Source organism: Eretmochelys imbricata, chromosome 14 (genome assembly GCF_965152235.1).
Source record: "Eretmochelys imbricata isolate rEreImb1 chromosome 14, rEreImb1.hap1, whole genome shotgun sequence".
NCBI classification, from domain to species: Eukaryota; Metazoa; Chordata; order Testudines; family Cheloniidae; genus Eretmochelys; species Eretmochelys imbricata.
The window spans coordinates 15,783,454-15,803,817 of NC_135585.1; the positions used below are offsets into that span (position 1 = coordinate 15,783,454).

The window sequence follows — 20,364 nt, forward strand, 5'->3', positions numbered from 1 at the left end:
GCTGTCATTGTGCTAACCTGAACGGATCTGGGCCGTCCATGTTAAAGTTCACATTGGTGAACCAGGCTTTGTGTGGTGCTCCATAACGGTTCAGTTGAATGCATGAGTAGTATGTCATCCAAAACACACGCCCAGTAAAACATGATGGTTGCTTAGCATGCATGCTAAAGCGACCACAATACAAGTAAAAGAATCTGAATGTAGCTGGATAAATGATACTTGGTTTTAAAAAAAGAAAGGCAGCAGATTTAGCCAAGAGACCTGAATATCTGGCCTGGCTTCCTAAGCAAGTAACACAAGTAACTTCTCATTACGGAGTTTTCATGCAGATTGTGACACAAGACTGGAAAAGCTGTGCCAATTAAACTCCTTTTAGTATTGATCCTCTTCCACCCCTTCACGTGCAGTGAGGATGGAGTGTGATGTACAGCTCGGTCTCGGAGTCACAACTCTTGGGTTCTGTGCATGACTCTGCTACTGCATTTCTCTGGGTCCTTTTGGCAAGTTGCTTAACCTCTTCATGCTCTAGTTTACCTAGGTGTAAGATGGGCATGATAATACTTACCACCCAGTGGGGTTGTGCAGCTTACTTTATTAGTGTTTGTAAAGGCCTTTAAGCATGCTGCATAGCAGATTTCTTCTGGGCTGTATGTAGCTTGTTCTGTGTTTCATCCATAATTTACACCACTCTTTCCTCCCCCACAATTCAACAGAGCAAGGTATAGATAGAATTTCAATCTCCACTTCTAATTTTTCTACCTGTTTTGGTTAGTTTTGTACTCTCTAACGTTATTCAGGAGTACAGGCGTTTCTTTACTATTGTACCTGGGCATAAAGGAGAAAAATGTCAAGTTTTAACTGGTGTTGCACCAAATTCAGAGTTGCAGACATTGGGGCTGGCCCTGAAATGTATTAAAAACCTTCAGTGAGGCTTAGCTGCAACGTTGCCAGGTATGTTGGCAAGAATCCTCCCAGCAAGGGTGGGAAAAACAATGGGCACTGATTCTGTTTGTATGTGTGCGTCTCTCTCTCTCTCCACTCTAACTGCTGAGTCCTGCTTATGTCACATTTTGCATTCAGATGAGTGTCAGCAAGGAAGAGATGCACTGGGTAATCGAGCAGGCTTGTTATCAAACACACGCAGATACAGTAACATAACACAGCATCAATTGCACACAAAGAAAGACAAGCCTGCGATCAGTTCAGTTGTGACTGCCACATACACACGGTGCACTATTTAGGGAGAGCAGTACAGAAAGATCTTTGAGTCCATATCTCACCTGCCTGTTCACTAGACCGTGGCCCGCAGTGGGCAGATTAAAGAGAGAAAATGAATCAATTAGGTAAAACAAGAGAGGAATTCTATGCTCGACTGCTGGTCTTTCTCCTCTTTATTCATTCTGGTTACAGTGACCATCCTCAGCAGTCAATCATTCATCATTTTCTTAACAACTTTTTTTTGTCTAACTCTCCACCCCATCTTTCCCTCACCCCGAAAGGGTGATCCAAAAAGTTGAGGCAGATCATGGCAGGCCAGTTCTTCATTTTGTGTGATACTGTGATACATCATGCCTGAATCTCCCCTTCTCCCTACTCTCTTAGATCTGTTTACTCTCTGTACTCTCAATAAAATGAGGAGCAGCCCTTTTTATGTCTGGAATGTGTTTCTCTAAATCACAAGGATCCTGCCCAGTAAATAAAACAAGCAGAGCAGATCCTGGGCACCTTTTCACAGCCTCAGGGTGTGTAATTGATCCCATGTTTGCCTTCTATCACAGATACAGCAGGATAACAGCAGCCAAACCTCCATAATAAACCATTATGCAATGACATGCTCATGAGGGAAGTTTCTTCCTGACCCCAGTTATTGTAGTTGGTGGTTGGCTAATAATGTCCTGAAGCAAGAGGCTTCAAATCACTTATAATTTTTTTATCCGAGCTAGTGGAACTGTGGATATATTTTTTTCCATATAGATATCCACTCTGTTTTGGAATCCCACTAAGCTCTTGGCTCAGTGGCATCTATTATGGCATTGAGTTCCACAGGTTAAAAAAAATGATTTCCTTGAGTCTATTTTTTGGTTGCTTTTTAATTTCGTTACATTTGCCTTTATTGTTTTTGTTAATGGGAAATGAAAGTAAGAGAGTCTGGCTGATCTCTACCCCATCTTTTTTACATCCCTTTGTAGCAGTAGTAGTAATAATCCCTAGCTCTTTTCATCAGTAGATCTCAAAGCGTTCCACAAAGGAGCTCAGTATCATTATCCCCATTTTGCAGATGGGGAAATTGATTTCACTTCTTTTCCCTTTCCATTTTAAACTAAGCAATCCTGGTTGGGACCTTGTCTGGAGAAGTAGAAGAATAAACAGTAAAGTATGTTGTCAAAAATAAATAATTCCAAAAGCAAATAAAAATGTAATGTGCTTCCTACCAATTCTCCCTCTTTTTATTGGAGAATGGCAGATACTATGGGCAATGGAAAGGAATCCACACTTGGTCTCATATTCTTAAGAAGTTCTTAATGTTAATGAAAGGGAATTCAGTTAAATGCAAACATAATTGCAATAGATCCATAAATAAATGAGCAGAATGTCCGTGTATTGAGAGGGCAAGCGATTTGTGGGGGTTCTCCATTTGTTAAGCACCCAGCCCCACTTTTTGGATTCTAAAGCATCCAGGACAGCCTAATAGAAGGGGTGGGGACTGTGCATGTTCCTCATGGCCTCTCCAAAAGCTGCCAGTCAGCCATTTCCAATTTAGCTGTTAATCCCCCTGCTTATCTTTTGTTCCATTTATTTACTGCAGCAGGCGAAAATAAAATCCCATTCACTGGAATACAGGAGCCAGGAGCAGCCTCTATTACAGCCCAAACAGGTACAGTAATGCCAACAGAGCTCTGAGACCTTGCTTGGAGCTCACCCCACCTCAAATGAGAACGCTAGGCAGATCTGTGGAGCCAAATAAATCAGCAGGAAGCCAATGACAGGCCAGACAGAGTCAGGGCACTCTAGGTCAGAAATGACCTTTTGAGAAGGAGGGCCCTCCAGTGGTTTCTGGAGACTTGTGTGTGAAGGCCAAGGCCTGTGTGAGTTCAGGCTAGATTCACAGTTCTGGACTGTGGCAGAGAGAGGGTCCCTGTCAGTTTCCAGGAAATGTGTTTGCTAGTGAATGACCTAGATCCCTGATTGTATACTACCTGTGGCTCATGTGAGTTTGTTTCAGTGAGGCCTGAAGGATCTTTGTAAGGCTAAAAAGAAACAAACTTGTAGAAATGAAACACAAACAGTTAATCTCTCCCTCTTTCCCCGCCCCCACACTGGTGGCAGTAACCATCTGTCTGAATGGAAGCAGCAAAGAACACGTTCACCAATGAGCCTTGGCTGATGCCATATCGCTGCATGTTATTGAAGTGATTCTTTTGTGGATGTGTAATTTCTTACCTCCCCCTTCTTGTTTCAGGACATACTGGGGATTCTTCCAGTGGGGAGCCCTTTGACTTCCAGCATCTCCTCCAGTATCACCTCCAGTCTGGCAGCAACACCACCAAGTCCCGCTGGCACCAGCAGCATCCCAGGCATGAATGCCAATGCCCTTCCTTTCTACCCTACCAGCGACACAGTGGAGTCTGTTATAGGTAACACTGCTTGTTTATTTACACTGAGTGGAGCCCTCAGGAGGGGCTCTTCAGGCATGAGAATTGGAATAACATGTTGCAGCCATGAGGTTGAAGGATGTTACAGTGCGCTCTAGTTTCTTATCCCACACTTCCCTGCGATTCTAGGGTTTCTATGACTATGGCTCGGCAGATCTTTTCTGCAGGTCATTATGGATGACATTCACCCCTGCACAGAGGATCAGCACAAGGGCTATGCACTCCTTAAGTGCGACTTGAACCTTCAAAATAGTGCTTAAGAGAGGTTTGATGGTGCATAGATCGTAAGCTGGCCCTCTGCGCAGGGGTGATTTTCACTCTATATGAATAACATCTGGCCCTGAGAGAGTGCGTGGGTTTGTCAGACTTTGGGTATACACTGTGTAGAGCAGAAAATCCCAGTGACAGTCTCCACAGCTACAACTTCTTTATTTTCCCTTTGAGGATTTTAACAGGAGGGGCTGGTCCGCTGTATGCTGATCTCTCCCCATCCAGAGCTCCAAGCATAGGACAAAGTCCCTAGAAAAGTAGAGCAAGGGGCTCCCGTAGGGGAGTCACTGCTGTTCTGTCAGTCAGATTCTTTGTATCCTCTTTCATGAGCCAGCATTTCTGATGTAAATTAATTACAACAATAAAAGTAGTTAATACAAATAAACAGGCCCGGGTGGTATGTATGTATATAAGTATATGTATATCTGTAGGTCTGTGATGAGGTATATTTTAATAATATGGTTAGATATAGCATTTGGCAGGCACTGTGTAAGCTTTCTTCACCTTATACTGTCTTTGAACCTCAGACCTGATTTGCAATCTGCCTGCTGCTGCTAGTCCATTTCTAGGCCTCTCCTCAGTAAATTGGCGATACAGCATTAGCCATAACCAGACAGAACATTGGCAGGTGTTGTTGCATAGTATGGACAGAACCAGAATGTCACTATGGGGGAGATCTGTGAGGATTGCTATTATTTCAGATTTGTATGTCTGTTTTCATGTAACTGTTGGGAACGAGTTGATATAAAATCTTGGGGAATCGGGTCAGGCAACAGAAACCAATATGAAAAGCTGCCTGTTAGACTCACAACAAATCATTTAATAACGACACTGCACAGGATCGAGAGTAGGGCTGAGTACACTGCCCAGTAGACAGCAATGGCTGTTGCAGTATGTAGGCTCTTTGGGCCACCCTATCTCTTGAAGTTTTTGGTCCTTTGTAACATAATTGGTACCTCTGTGTCCGGCAGAATCTGCCTTGGATGACCTGGACCTGAACGAATTCGGAGTGGCTGCCCTGGAGAAGACATTTGACAGCAGCACGGTGCCCCACACGAGTGGCATCATGATAGGTACATGAAAGCAACAGAGCTTTCTTTGATCATCGCCAAGCAGTGTTGCCAGATCAGCTAGGCTGAACCAGCCCCCACAAAGCTCTAAAATCAGCCTCAAAAAAGATTTATTGGTTGGAAGCAACAGTTGTAACTAACTCAGGCAACTAGTGAGAATCCTGAGAGCAAAAGTTCGCTCTCCATGGCTAGCAGAGATGAGTTCTTGCCCGGGGCCTAGGAATGTTTCTGAGATGAGCATGTTTTGTTTGTCTTGGTCTGTAAACAGCGACCATCTAAAATGTGTCTGGGAGCTGTAAAAACAGCTGAAAATATAGCAACTCACATCTCCTGAGGAAAATCCCAGTAAAAGTCACAGAGAACCCAGTGACCTGGCAATACTGTTCTACTGTCACAGGATCATTTGATAGTGAATGGCCTTATATCAAAGCATACAATGTATGTCTCATCTTCTGTATGTGACATTTGAACCAACGTCCATTTTGCCTGTCTCTAGTGGCTCAGAAGTTACAGATCTCAGGACTCTTTGCAGAGAGCATTGGTGCCTAGCTGCCACATCCCCTTACTCGATGAAACAGATTCTTCTGTATGAGCTAATGCTGTCTCCATAATGGCTATTATTTGCCTGGGCAGCTACTGCTCAGAACCTTACCTGAGAAACCAAACTCCATTCTGTGGACGATTTTAGATCCGATCCCCCTCAAAGGATCAACATACTGATTCAACATCCAGATTCTGTGTGCTCTGAGGGCCCCATTCCTGCCACAGCTCAGCTTGTTGGCCTAGCGAGACAAGAAGCATGGAATAGAGGAATTGTGATCTTTCTGTCACTCCCTTTAGGTCTGGGTGTTAACTATTGCCTTTGAAGCTGGGATATATCAGTATCAAGTGGAGGGGGGCGGGGAGAAAACTCTTTGGAGCTATCTGTGCAGCAGGAGGAGACTGCTCTCTGGTGTAGTGGAGCTCGATTCTGTTACCACTAGTTGCAAGCTTTCAAGTACAGCTGAAGCCAGTTGCTCATTTTAGATTGACCGAGTGGTGATGTGATCCTCTTCCTCGTGACTGCCGATAGTTTATTGGTATTAAAAAAAGGAAGAAGAAATTTTGCAAGTGAATTTTCATTCCAAAGCTGCTCACCTGATATCTAAAACAAATGGTTTTCCGTAGGCTCGCAGGGACTGTGAACTCTGCAGGGGGAGTGCATTCAGGACCTGGAGGGAGAGCCTCTCTCTGTTTTGGCCAGTTGACCAGCAGTCTTGGCATATTCTGAAGGGAGTCACATCTGGTCCTACTTGGCCAGAAGGGTGCTGGCCGCAGTGCCCCTTCTGAAGGTTGAGAGCTGTGTAATGTAGAAGGGAAATGGTGGGAATTCCCAGGGCTCCCCTTTTTGATGAGGAGAGGGAAGCTAACATCTGCTGTTTTAAACTCCTGTGCTGTCCTCTGGTCCATACTTCATGATCATACATTCCCATCCTCTTTGTGTGTTCTTTGTCCAGGTGGGAGTTTGCTGCAAAGTTCTGCTCCTGTAAATATCCCTGGGTCCCTTGGAAGTTCCGCCTCTTTTCACTCTGCCTCTCCTTCTCCACCGGTCAGCCTATCATCGCATTTCCTCCATCAGCCCCAGGGACACTTAAGCCAATCAGAAAACACATTCTTGGGGACATCAACTTCTCATGGATCATTAGGTAAATGCACAGTGTGTGTGTTACATGTACATACGTGTCTATACCATGTAAGTATTTTCTTTTAAGTTAACTTTAATTTTGAATGTCTTCTTTCAGTCTTGCCATTTATACCTCTCCTTCCCATAATAACAACAAAACTGCAAGCTGCTTTACCAATATGTAATTAATGAATCTTCACAGCACTTCTGTGTTAGAGGGAGCAAGTATCCCCATTTTACAGATAGAGAAATTGTAGAAGAAAGGTTAAGTGACTTGCCCAAGTTCACATAGCACTAATGATGACTTGATGAGGTGAGAACTTGGGAGTTCCTGGCTCCCCATCTTGTGCTCAGACAAATAGACTGCATCTCTTTCTGCTCAGAGCTTAGGGCAAGTGATTATAGCTTGGATCCTCAGCGCAACAGAGCTGAGGTGGAGAAGGGAAGATGGTTTTAGGCCACCTTCAATTCTTGGGAACAAATGGGGGCTGGACTGGCCCTTGGAGTAATTAAGAGCAGCCTCAAGCATACTGTAGACTATGCCCAGCTGCAGTTCCCTTCATATTGCCATTCTACAACCTGCGCTCAGCAGAATGCAGCAGTGCTCCAGCCACATTCCCTTCCATCCCCACCTCCACTCCCAAAGTTGTGCCCCCTACACTGAGGGCACAACACAGGCAGAATGGGGGAGCAGGATCTGTTAAGAACCCACAGATATTTCAAGAAATCAAATCATTTGATTGGCTGAATGCTACAGTGACTCTTGAGTTATCAATGTGTATGACAACAACAAAGGCGGTAGGGCTTCCTTTAGACCATAGTGAGAGAGCACTTATCAAATTTGGTTTCAGAGTGGTAGCCGTGTTAGTCTGTATCAGCAGAAAGAACGAGGAGTACTTGTGCCACCTTCAAGACTAACATTTATTTGAGCATAAGCTTTCGTGGGCTAAAGCCCACTTCATCAGATGCATGTAATGGAAAATACAATAGGAAGATACATATATATATATACACACACAGAGAACATGAAAAAATGGGGGTTGTCATACCAGCTCTAACGAGACCAATCAATTAAGGTGGGCTAATATGATAATAGCTCACCTTAATGTAGGCGGGTAGTGATCGATCCATCAGGGATTGATTTGTCGTGTCTTGTCTAGACGCGATAAATTGATCCCCGAACGCGCTTCCTGTCAACTCCAGAACTCTAGCTCGCGGGAGGCGGAAGCGGAGTCGACGGGGGAGCGGCAGTGGTTGACTCGCCACCGTTCTCACGGCCAGGTAACTCGACCTAAGATACGCCGACTTCAGCTACGCTATTCGCGTAGCTGAAGTTGCGTATCTTAGGTCGACCCCCCTGTCGACCAGGCCTAAGGTGCCACAAGTACTCCTCGTTTTTTCTATCAAATTCGGGAGATTTTTTAATTTTCAATGCTAAATCTCAGTAAAATGTTTTGCTAATCCATTGCTCCATGCATCTAACAACGCTGTGTCTCATATCTTGTAATCGCATTCTTTTTGGTCTTGCTTGAACGGCTTATACAATGACATTAATGAGAAAAGACATATCAGAAGGCAATGGTATTTAATTACAGCTGGTTTTTATTCATGAGAAAAGTCACAATTTCAGTAAGAAAAGGGAAATGTAACAGAAAAAATTATTTTAATAAAGCTATACTTTTTATTTCAGCAGAAAAGCATTAAATAGTTTGTATTCATATAATCACACAGAGTGCAGAATCAAAGAAATGGAATAAAATTGCAAAATGCATTTCGTGATCTGGTTTTTTTATAAAGCAAAATACAGCTTAGAACACAGTAGAGGAGTGGGAATAATTTGAGTCTTTTCTTTGATAAGGTTTTTTGACATAGTAACTTATCGTTTTAGAATGTAGGACTTGTCCATGCAGCTCATTGAATGTAGCTGAGATAGAATGCCTAGTGTGAACAGTTATTACTTTTATTTATTTATTATTTGTATTACTGTAGTGCCTAGGAGCCCTAGTTATGGTCCTATAGTGCTAGCTGCTGTACAAACACAAAAAAGATGGTCTCTGCCCCAGGGAGCTTACAGTCCAAGACAAGAGACAGCAGATGGAGCCAGACAGGCAGGGGAGTACAAGAAAACAGTGAGACTTCATTGGTCAGCATGATAGGCAGTGGTATCAGGACACCAGCAACCTAATCATTGCCAAATTCCCTTTCAAGAAATCTAGAACAGTAATAAAAATAAAATGTTAAACTTTCCCCCACTGCTAATCCTTTTGCTTTACCAGCAGGAGGGCAAATGGACAGACATTCCCTCCTTAGAGGCAGGAGATGAGAGCTGTGGGAGGCTAGGGACAATTTTTGAACCAGCATAACTATGTCGGTTGTGATGGGATTTTTTTCCCCCAAAAAATAATTATACCACCTCTAGTGTGGATGAAGTTGTACTGCTATAAAAGTTGCTGACACCGGTATAGTTTATTTCCCTTCCCATACAGGAATAAGCTATACCAGTCTAAGGCACCTTTCCACCGTTATAATTGAATGTGCACTAGGGTGTTGTGCTACTTTTATAATTTAGTTAAAGTGGTACAACATTGTAGTGTAGACAAGCCCTGAAAGAAGCAGTAGAGACCCCAAACTAACCAATTTCTGCCACTGGGTTTGAGTTGCCCAGCAAGGATAACCAGCTTCTTGGTTCTTGAGTGCTGCTTCTGACTGAGATGCTCTCTGCTGTGCTTCTAGGGTCTGGTCTTTATGCACTGGTTTAACTTAAATTTGTTCTTTAAATTAGTTTGAGTTAATCTGGTGCAAACCCCTGTGTGGACACTCTTGCATTGATTTAAACCTGATTTATATCAATTCTGCTTAATGCAGTTAGAAATTGAATTAAGACAAATCTATATAAGCCAGGTTTAAATTGATTTAAGAGTGTCCACACAGGGATTTGCCGCTAAATCACTTCTAAACTACATCACTTTCAAACAACCCTTTCATTAAACTGGTGCAAGCTGGTGAGCAGACAAGGCCTGAGTACCCAGAGCTCTCTGCTGTGTGTGCAGCAGTCATCCCTCAACTTCTTGTTGATTCTGCCCTGGATGAGGGCTGCAGAGGTTCATTCTGAGTAAAAACAGAGACTTTTTTTTACTGGCAAGGCACAAATCCTGGATTCCATGACCAATGTGTGGCCTTGTTTATCATATATTTCCTTCCACTGTGTCACCCAAGGCCCTGAGCCCTACTGTGAGAGGGGAAATGGGTTTGAATATGCTAGGCTAAGAATGTGGCTATAGCTAGATCACTGCCCTCTTAGTGCTCGAAGATGGCATGCGTGGCACTGATTTACTTACTGTGGAATCCGAAGGAGAAGTCACACCTGGCTTTGTCTACTCAGGCAAACAAAGTGGGTGTTTGCAGTTGAGGTAGCGCAGCGGTTCTCAAACTGTGGGTCAAGATGCCCAATGACCCCATTTTAATGGGGTCGCCAGGGTTGGCATTAGACTTACTGGAGCCCGCGACCCAAGTCTCAGCCCCCATCAGGGCACAAGCCCCACCTCCCGGGGCCCAAGCCCAAACCTGATAGCTTCAGCCCTGGGCAGCGGAGCTCAGGCTTTAGGTTCATCCTTGGGTGGCAGGGCTCAGGTTACAGGCCCCTGCCAGAGGCTGAAGCCCTTGGCCTTCAGCTTTGGCCCCCCTGCCCAGGGCAGTGGGGCTCGGGCGGGCTCAGGCTTCAGTCCCCCCTCCTGGGGTCATGTAGTAATTTTTGTTGTCAGAAGGGGGTCACAGTGCAATGAAGTTTGAGAACCGCTGTGCTAGCATACGCCTAACTAGGCTACTGCATGACAAGCTGAAATGATCCTGAGGAAGTTAAACTGTCTCACACAGGTGCAAATGGGGGGATTTCAGTTGGGGTAAGCTGACTTGATTGAAAAACTCCGCTTTATAGCCTGTGTAGACGGAGCCACATTCAAGGGGAGCTTCTGTCTGGTGGCAGGAGACATCAGTTCCCAAACTACACACTCAGCTACTTAAAAGTGTGAGACCTTTAGTGTGTGAGCATTGCTGTCCCCAAATGGATGACTGTCTCCTGAAGGAGTGAACTGGTTCCTAAAACAATCCTCTGCTTCCTAAACATTCACTGTGAGCCCTGGATTTCACAGGGGCAGGGAACAAGTGGGGAAACCTCCGACACCTATGACATAACCCTCTCTGTCTCCTCGTGAAACAGGTTTAAATGGGATGAACAGCAGCATATGGGAGCACTTTGCTTCTGGGAGTTTTTCGCCCAGTACCTCACCTGCGTTTCTGTCAGGTCCAGGTGCTGCTGAGCTGACGAGACTGCGACAAGAACTGGATGAAGCCAACAGCACAATTAAGCAGTGGGAGGAGTCCTGGAAACAAGCCAAACAGGTACAGTGCAATTTGCAGAGGATGTGGCAACAGGATGTCAAGGCATAGCCAAAGAGGCTTTTCCAAACCTAGAGATGATGTGAGGTGATGTAATTCAGACCCTCTTGGAGCCAGAATCCCTTAGACCTCTTTACACCCACTTACCAATGGGTAAGGGAATGAGAGCTAGTGTACTTCATGTGCTTAGGAGCTGGAATGGAGTAAGGCCTTGTCTACGCACTAAAGTTGCACCAATTTAACAAAAGGGGCCATCTTAAACCGATTTAGTTAAAGTGGTACAAAAGACTGTGTGGACACTTCATATTTCAGTTTAAAGCAAGTTTATTTCCTTTTAGCGTAGTCAATTAGGAATCTGTTCAAGCTAAACTGAAACCAGACACTTTTAAACAGAAATAAGAATCTCCATACAGAGGCTCACACCAGTTTAATTAAATTGGTGTAAAATCACACCTTGAGTTAAACCAGTGCAACTTTCCTATGTAGCCAAGGCCTTAGTTACTGCAGAGCGTGACATTGATTTAACGTGCACTTTCTTACATCCTTCAGTTAGCCACTTTTTTTTTGCTACACCTCTCCTCTGGTCTCTCGGCATTCAAGTTATGCCAGTGCACACACCACCTTGGAATCTGGCCCACTGACTTTAAGGGGGTGTAAATTTCATGTGGGTAAATTGGTGTGAATCTAAATAGGTAGATAAGTAAAAGGGAGTCTCAGCTGGTCTCGGATGCTGGCAAAGGGTTTATACTGACTCTCTCTTTTTGCTGGGACTTTCAGGCATGTGATGCTTGGAAGAAGGAAGCGGAGGAAGCCAATGATCGCGCCAGCACAGCGAACATGGAATGTGAGCTGGCCCGGGAGCAGAGGGAAGCCCTGGAGCTGCAAGTGAAGAAACTCCAGGAGGAGCTGGAGAGGATCCATGCTGGCCAGGACCCCCAGCTCCTTCGCTCATTCTCTGATCTAGAGACCCTCTCACTCTCCACACTGTACACCCTACAGAAACAGCTGCGTGCCAACCTGGAGAGAGTCGACAAGGTGAGCATGAGGGACCTTGGGGTGGGAGCATCCGCTTACCTCTTACTTTCCAGTTGGTCTGTAGAGATCTAAGGCCTTGTCTATACAGCCAAAACAGAAGTTAGCAACTTTTTTGCTCAGCCTGAGCGGATCTAGTCAAACTGCGTTATAACATGGTTAAACAAATGCTGTAGCCCTGGTCTGTACAGCTACAGAGGTCAGGGCTATAGCTAGAGTACAATTTTAAATCTAAGTAGGTCAGGGAATAGAACCTAGAAGTACCCAGGAACCCAGCTCTCAATACACCAGCCTGTGCAGCCTCACTTTCACTTCACAAAGCTGATGGGAATATACTCCACTGCGTGCCGGTGGAGGAGCTTTCCCTCTCCCCAGCACCTCCTTGTTTGTGATGATTGTGTTTTGGTTTGTCCTCTCTTGCAGGCAGTATTTCAGATGCAATCAGTGAAATGTCTTAAGTGTCAGGAGGAGAACCGGGTGGTGTTACAGTGCCAACATGCCGTGCTGTGTGAAATGTGTGCCGAGGAGGGCGAATGCCCCATCTGCCATCCCAACAGGCCACACACTCTCCAGTCGTGACCCTTCAAGGACACTTGGTTTCTCATATCACATAGAACTTTTTAACTTTATATATATATATATATATATATGTGTGTGTGTGTATGTATATATATATATATATATATATATATATATATATATATTAAAAACAAAAATTAGTTGCAGAGCACTTTTTAATATTTTACATCCCCAATCTAAACTGCCCCTCTCCCACTCCCCACTAATTCTAACCATTTAGGAACTTTGAGAGCTGTTGTTAATACAGCACAAAGGGCCATTTGTGCAGAGTCTGTGTTTTTCCTCTTTTCTATTTAGGATATAACAAATTTTTGACTATTTTGAGGGTTTTGAAGTTGGGGAGAGGGGCCTCCAGGTGCTTTCCAGAGTGAGGGTTGGACTCATGGGGGAGGAAGGAGATGAATTCCCATTGCTTGATCATGTCTTCAAACCTGCACTCTTTTACTGACCCAGCTTGTTAAAGCCATCCCCACTGACAGAAGCCCTGTTGGGTGTCTGCTGGGTTAGAGCTTTGCTCGCTCGGATGCTTGCTGATCTCTGAATACACAAGAACTTTGCCTGTCCATTTAAACAACAAAGTTCATTTTTTAGAAGTTTTTTTTACACAATTTGTATATTTGTAAGAAAACAACAAAAGGGAAAAAATACAGAATTTAAAGCAACTCAGGCCAGGCCAGGCCAGTGGCTAGTGTATATTATAGGTCTGTTTGGGGATCCTGGGTTTGAGAGTCCTTAGAAATACTGCCCAGCCGGCAAGCTAAGGCTAATCTGTAGAAGGGAGGTGGAACCACAGGTTCTGTCTCTCCCCCGATGGCGTCTTTGTCGAGATGTATTCAGCTTCAGGTTGGATGGTAGTCTGGGGACGTGCTTCGTAATTGCTGATGCATGTGGAAGAGATTCTAATTGGTGAGTGAGAATGTCAGGGTGGGAGATGAGCTGGGAGGTGATGACTGTACTTGAACTGGCCAGATATTTCCTGCGTCACTGCCTCAAGGATAACAGGGTTCCCACAGCTCTGTGCTCTCCATGATTGTCTGGTGGGTGAAGGTGAAGCCTGAGCTCTTCCTGGGTTCTGAGGCAGGGCACAGAACTCAGGAAGTTTGTAATTTTTCTCTGCCCATGCATCTGGTTAATATTTAGCACTTTCAGTAATGAATTCTCAGAAGATCCCTGTGAGGGGTTCTCCTTCCATGAGCAGAGCCATTGCTGTGCCATGGTAAACAGAGGTATCCACACCAACCTACTTATTTCTGTTTCACTAACAGGCTGTTCAGCCAAAACAGGCAGGCAGCTCGCAGGACAGTGATAAAGGTCCATTTGCTGATCTCCAGCTGCACTCTTGCTACAGGTGCCACTAGTATTCATGCTGTTGACACAGCATTATGCCGGTGGCAGCAAAGTAATTTCCATCATGGAGAAAAATCACTGCTCCATCTATTCCAGCCTTGAACAGTGGCCAATGCCAGAGGCTGCAGAGACAGGTATAAGTTATTTCTTCCTGATCACAGCTGACTGCTTTATGCCCTGAAGCATGATATTTGATAATACGTGTGACTTTTAAACTTAGCTAGTGTAATTGCAGATACAGTTCTTATTCACATACATGTATAACACTAATTTGAAACGTTACTAAAGCTAGTTTGCTCAGTAATGTCCAGTTGCAGAGAGTTCCACAGGTTAATTATACAGTTACTAGGACAAGATATCGTGTCAGTTGAGAAAGGAAAAGAACTTTAATTTCAACTAGACATTGAAAATCCTCAAACCACCAGCCATTATGTACAAACATTCCTGGTGACTTGGTGGAGTTAGCAATGGAGTCCAGCCTGCAGGTGTCTAGCAGACAACAGGTGGACCTGGGGAGTGTAACAGGAAAGATATGGTTCCACCAAACTCAGTCTCCTTCTGGTAATGGGGACAGATGGGAAAGGAGGAACTGAGGTCCCATGAACACACTTCCTTTTCCACGACATTCCTTTTCCTTGATGCAACGAATATCTTCCGGTGTCCTTGGGCTCTCTCACTCTCCCATCTCCTGCTGTGCAGGTTCATCTTTTGAACATGCAGCTTTCTGCAAACTCTGGCTGGATCCTTCTAGGGGATCTGACCTGCTGTGAGCACCATGGATCTTTACCTCCCAGCACCATCAGCAGGGGAGCTCATGCTACCTTCTACTTGTTCACTTGGGCTGGCATTGCAGTTTACTCCTAGGTGGGGAAGGAGAGAGATGGGAACCTCCAGATTAGCCCTACACCAGCAACAAATGTTCAAGTTCATTGTTTCCCTCCAGGAAAAACAAAATGCCACTGGCCAGGACCCTGTCTAGTAGCTAAGCTTTTCTACAACCATTTCCAGTGTGTAAATTGACTTCTGATTTCAGAGGGAGGCAATAACCTGCTGGGTTCCCAACCAACTGGCCAACCAGGTCATTAATTTGTTTATGTTCTCTTTCGCCGTATGGGGTGGGCAGGCTGTGGGGCACTGCAAACAGGCTGCCGTTAATGGGGCAAACTCCCCTCTCAGGTACAAATGCACGGCTCACACTGTGTGCGTATCTGAGGCCTGAGTTTGACACTGTTTTATTATTACCCATTTTTGGCTCAATCCTGCCGTATCTGCAGGAGTAAAACTCCCATCGGAGTCTCTCTTTCTCTTTTAAACGTTTTTTAATGCACCTACTGCAGAGACACTATAACACACATTGATAAGTATCCGTTCTGTCTGAAAGGACCATAACCTCCTTGTCTGGGAGTTTTACCTGCATTAAAAACTGCATGATTGGGTCTTTAATCCCATCAGTGACTCCTGGTTCTGGATGATCTGGGCTAGTTTACCCACCTTCCCCACCCTGGAAGTGCACCGGAAACCCTAGCAGCCCATGGTTGTTAATAGGAACAATTAAACTGTTATCAGAGACTTTCAAAGTATTTCGTATTTAATGCAAGGAATTAATTAGATTTGCTTCCATGATTCCATCCTTCCTCTGCAGGGAAGGGGTTAATATGCATTCCCAGATGATCTCTAAGTGCAGCTCTGTGTAGTTGTTGTTTTTTTTTCTCCTCCCCATTAACTTGTTTTTGGTAAAAATGCTTTTTTCCATGTGTATTTTATTGTAACTAGCATCAATTTTTAAATTTTTTTTTGTATGGAGCGATACTGCTGGTGACTATTGTGGCCATGTTGTTTGGTTATAGCCTTTGAATGTCTGTGCCATGAGGTGGGACTGGTCTCAAAGGCCTGTGAACCTGCCTCGGTTTGATCTTAAGGAAAGATCATTTGTTAAAATGTATGAAAATTCTTTTTTAAAAACAAATGAAAAACCACAAAAAAAGGGGGAAGGAAAAACCCAATGAAAATGAAATTTACTAAACTGTTTTGGTAACTAATGGAAAACTAATAGGGAATAAACTCTCGAATCAGGTCTATAATATTTATAAGCTCTGAAGCTGATCAGCCCACGTGGCTACTGGATGGAAATTAATGTGTAATGTTTGTTTTTGTTAACATTGTGGTTTATTACTCTCCTTCCTTCCTTCCTGTAGGATTGTCCATTGTGACCCCGTGCTCTCTGGACAAATCAGTTTATCCAGAGAACTGGCTGCATAATTGCAACTGATTCCCACAGGGGAGGTTCTATGGATGTGTTCCCTTCTCCTCCCAAAGTTACATTGACCCATGATCAGCATACTCATGTCTGTCCCATTAGGATCTGGTAATTCCTTAGTAATGCAGAACTAGCTGGTCATGCTGGGGGGTCAGACTTTTCCCCATTGGCAGATTGCTTAGCCAAGTGGGGTACAAGAGAAATTCCAACCTGGAGAACTACATGGTTTGCCTTCTGAGCAAAACACAGTTTCTCTGTTTAGTACGTATCCAGAAGGACCAAAGAATCCAAATTGGAAATAATCTAAAAATCCTCCCCCTCCCTGCCCTCAAATCCTGATTCTTCCCTGCCCCACACCAATCATAGCAGAACAGGTTGAAGGGATTAGCACCAAGTGTGAAGTGTGACCCTCTCCCCAATACATTGTATTTTGTATCTTTGTGCAAACACATTGACTTTTTCTCTCCTTCCTCTGGTCCTTCAACAAAGGCTTTTTAAAGCTAGGTTTCTATGAATTTTTAATTGCTGCTCTTTCACAACATGAAATCTCTGAAATGTGAATGATTTCTTTTGCTCCAGATGGAACAGAGAAATTGATCTGTGTGTATTTGATAAATAATTTGGGGGCCCTTTTCTTCCTAGAAATTAATAAGAAAATAAGTATGAGTTGGGGGACAGGGCCAAAAAAAAGGGCAAAGGCTCTGACTCTCTCTAGCAGCTGTTGACTTTACATCGTCTGAGCCAGGTGATCCCTGCATGGAGTCACTGTGCTGCTCTTAAAGCAACAGGATTCTGTGGCCAGCTTCTGTGTGTTATCAAAAGGGGGCTTACTGAAATATTGGTGCTAATGCACCCAGCCCCTCTAATGTATTGTCACGGGCTGTGTATTTTGGAGCAGAAAAGTCCATAGTGTAATGAATGGAATAATTAAATCAGACCGAGGGGACCCTTCTATGGACTGAGTCACATTAAAAGAAAAAAAGTCTTAGTCAAAGTGGACAATTTCCAGCCCTTCTGAATTAGCAGCCCAGTTCGCTGATGCTGAATAGATAGGGCATGTCTGGAAACACCCCCGATAGCTTCCACCCCTCCACACAGAGTCCTTATTGGATAAGTAGCATTTGCCTCCCAAAATGTCCTGTAGCGTTGGAAGGGTTCATTAGAAACGCTGACCTCAGTGACTAATTCTGCCTGCTTGGCAGCATCCTAGCCCTGATTTGAGGGAAGGGAGTATTAATTGTGTTGTGAAACCACAGTATTCTTAAAGGTCAATAAACTTGTACTTTATTATGAAAACTATACAAGTCTGTCCACTTGAAACAGATGAATTAGAGCAACAATATTCTACATACATACTTCAAAAAGCTAGAAAATCTTCTTAGAGAATAGCCGTGAGCCTGAGAATTTCTCCGTGTTCGGGAGGCTACAGTGCATTTACATAGCCTAGGGACACTGGGGCCATGCTTAGCTCATCTCCCGGCCATATGGACACCCAGCCAAACCCAGACTGTGGCATGCGGGTATGTGACATAGTAGTCAGATGATACGGGGAAATGGCCCAACTAGGGAGCACAACATTCTATCTTCCCGCCAAAAGGACCTCTGCAGCTGTTCTCATTCAGAAGGAGTTTTTACTTTCCATACATCTCCAAAGCTTAACCTGAGCCACTAGCAAGGGCTTGCACAGTTCAGACAATGAAGAGAATTCCTCACCGTGTGAGGAAGAGTTTAACGCTGAATGGACTCAGTAATTCATTGCTGTTCCACTAGCCACAGTTCATCCTCTTGTTCCCTCTTCCTCCTCCCAGAAGGCAGAATATTCTTACCAGTGTTTTCCTCCAGGATTATAATAATCCCTGGAGCACTGCAAACAGAAAATAGATGTTACTGGTGTCAAGAAAAGTATTGCAAAAGTGAAGTATTCCTGCAAATTAGTGACTGTGGATCAAAGATATCTATGGGGCTTCCCCATGCTGTAGTTTCCGATGTTAAAACAAAATAAGTGCGTTAAACAATACACACTACAGTAGATCTGGTGGCAGTTCTTGACCAATCTCTTTCTTGGACTTCCCGGAGAAGGAGCATTGGGAAGGAGCATCCCTCAGTCTGTGTAGACGGTGGCAGAATGGTAATCCGTGGTGTGTACAATGTGTTGTTGATTCCATGTATAGACTGTGATTTCAGCTGTCGTTCTTTCTCGTATTCTGTAAATACGTGTTTTGGTTGTTGGAAACCTGGTTTAGACTCTTTCTCTCGGCAGAGTGAATTTGCATGTGGGGCTGGAAGGAATGCAATCTGTGTCACAGTTTCCAAGGGCAGGATGGATTTTCTAGAGGACAATAAATTTTTATTTTTTTGCTAATAAAAAAAACCCAAGCAGCTTGTGTGTGTCTGTGCGCACAGTGCATCCGGGCAGTGGGGTGAACTTTCTATGTGCCTTGGCCCTGCTCTTGGGAGCGAAAGAGTTCCTGTAATTACAGACCCAGCTCATTGGGATACAGCACTAGGAGAGGCTGGGCACCTCCCAGACAGCTTTGTAGCTGACATTCCTCCCCCAAAGAGTTTACAATCAAGATGTATCTATATGACAACATGTAACAGGGCTGAGACAGTCCCATCAATGGAATGACCGAGCCACATGAGGCTCTTCGCAGGTGCCTCCAAACTAGCCAGATTCGTGGTCTTGGCTGAGAGATCAGGTCTCAAACTCCTTCTTCTGGAGGAATGAGAGGTAGCCCGGCTGAAGAAGCAGTCCCATGATGTAATCAGTAAAAGTATCAAAGGCAGTGTTAGAGCAGGACCCTGGGAGTAGGACCTTGGATCTGTTCTCAAATTTGCCACTCACTTTCTGTGTGAAATAGCATTAAAAGCACGGTGAGATCCTTGAATGAAAGGCACTATAAGGGTACATTGGTGGCATGGAAGATGGCAGCTGTCAAAAACATTTCCAGAAGATCTTTGGAAAATGCATTTTTAATACAGATGTCACTGGCCTTTGGATCAGACCGTACGTGTGTTGGGAACTAGCTATGGGCGCTGCAGCATCTGTCTTGACTGTGTGGGGCTGGAGGGGCTGCAGCATCCCCATCCCCCATGGTGCATCAGGAGCTGAAGGGGCTCAAGCAGGGCTCCCATCCCCTCCCATGGTGTGTGAGGGGTTGGAGTGTCTTGTGCAGCTTCCCCATACCCCACTCCCCTGGACTCTATGTTTTTTATTATTCAAATGTGTCTTGTGCATTGAACTTTATCCTGCTGGAACCATGCAAGAAACCACCCCAGGACAAATGGCCTGAGCCCAGAGCCTGAGTTCCCTGCTGCCTTTAGAAGCTGTGAGTCCCTTCAGGGCACCGCTATCCGGGAGTTCAAGCTAAAGCAAGTCAAAGACTTGACATTAGCTCACCAGCAGGCCACTTGGATTGGGTGTGACTCTTGAAACTGGCTCAGCACACCCTGAGCACGGGTGCTGCCCTGGATCTGGATTTCATTGGGGCTGATCAAGATTTGCTAGGCACCCTCCCTCTGAAAATCAGGCCTGTTTAAGGTGCCTCTAATCTGGCATCCAAAATTGTCCGTCACCTTAGGAAGGTCTGGCCTCTATTTCAATAGCCTACATTGCTCACGAAAGATCCCAGAGAGCTTCACTCACGAGACCCGTACAGCACCCTGAAAAGGCAGCCAGGTTGTCTCCGCTCTTTCTGCTGCTCTGCTGACACTAGTATCAGAGGCACCCAGTCACGATGTGGCCAACTGCTCCCCCATCCACCACAGCGGCGCTGCAGCAATCATTAATAACACGGTTTAATTACACCTTGTGTTCATCACCCATGGCATGGGGGCTGTTGCTAGGTGGACTGTTTTCAGGGATTGGTAACAAGGCTGTAACAGGAAGGCCAAGAGACACCCATCACCATTTCCACTTAGAGTGGGAGACCAATCTCCTGTGTCGTCCCAGGTCCCAGCATATTCCCCCAAGCCTTCTGAGTCAACGTGGGGAAAGTCCCTGCCAAAGCCATGCTCCTAGCAAGAATTAGGAGGACTAAAAATAATACTTCATGGCTTCGGCTGTAGCTCCGTGGTGGTTTCACCCCTTTCCTGGCC

The 20,364-nt window shown here is 44.8% G+C and overlaps 1 protein-coding gene across 4 annotated transcripts in view; it reads left to right on the plus strand.

Moving 5' to 3' along the window:
* The window catches only part of UNK (unk zinc finger), a 65,705-nt gene extending 47,068 nt beyond the window's left edge, over positions 1 to 18,637 (plus strand). The window contains exons 11-17 of one of the 4 annotated variants that reach the window (XM_077834492.1): positions 2,807 to 2,875; positions 3,461 to 3,635; positions 4,895 to 4,996; positions 6,490 to 6,678; positions 10,873 to 11,054; positions 11,829 to 12,086; positions 12,507 to 18,637. In XM_077834492.1, the coding sequence (XP_077690618.1) occupies positions 2,807 to 2,875; positions 3,461 to 3,635; positions 4,895 to 4,996; positions 6,490 to 6,678; positions 10,873 to 11,054; positions 11,829 to 12,086; positions 12,507 to 12,662 (1,131 nt within the window). In that variant the 3' untranslated portion in view covers positions 12,663 to 18,637. The remainder of the gene's footprint in view (positions 1 to 2,806; positions 2,876 to 3,460; positions 3,636 to 4,894; positions 4,997 to 6,489; positions 6,679 to 10,872; positions 11,055 to 11,828; positions 12,087 to 12,506) is intronic. The other 3 variants (XM_077834495.1, XM_077834496.1, XM_077834494.1) reach the window with 3 other exon arrangements.
* Positions 18,638 to 20,364: the final 1,727 nt, after the last annotated feature.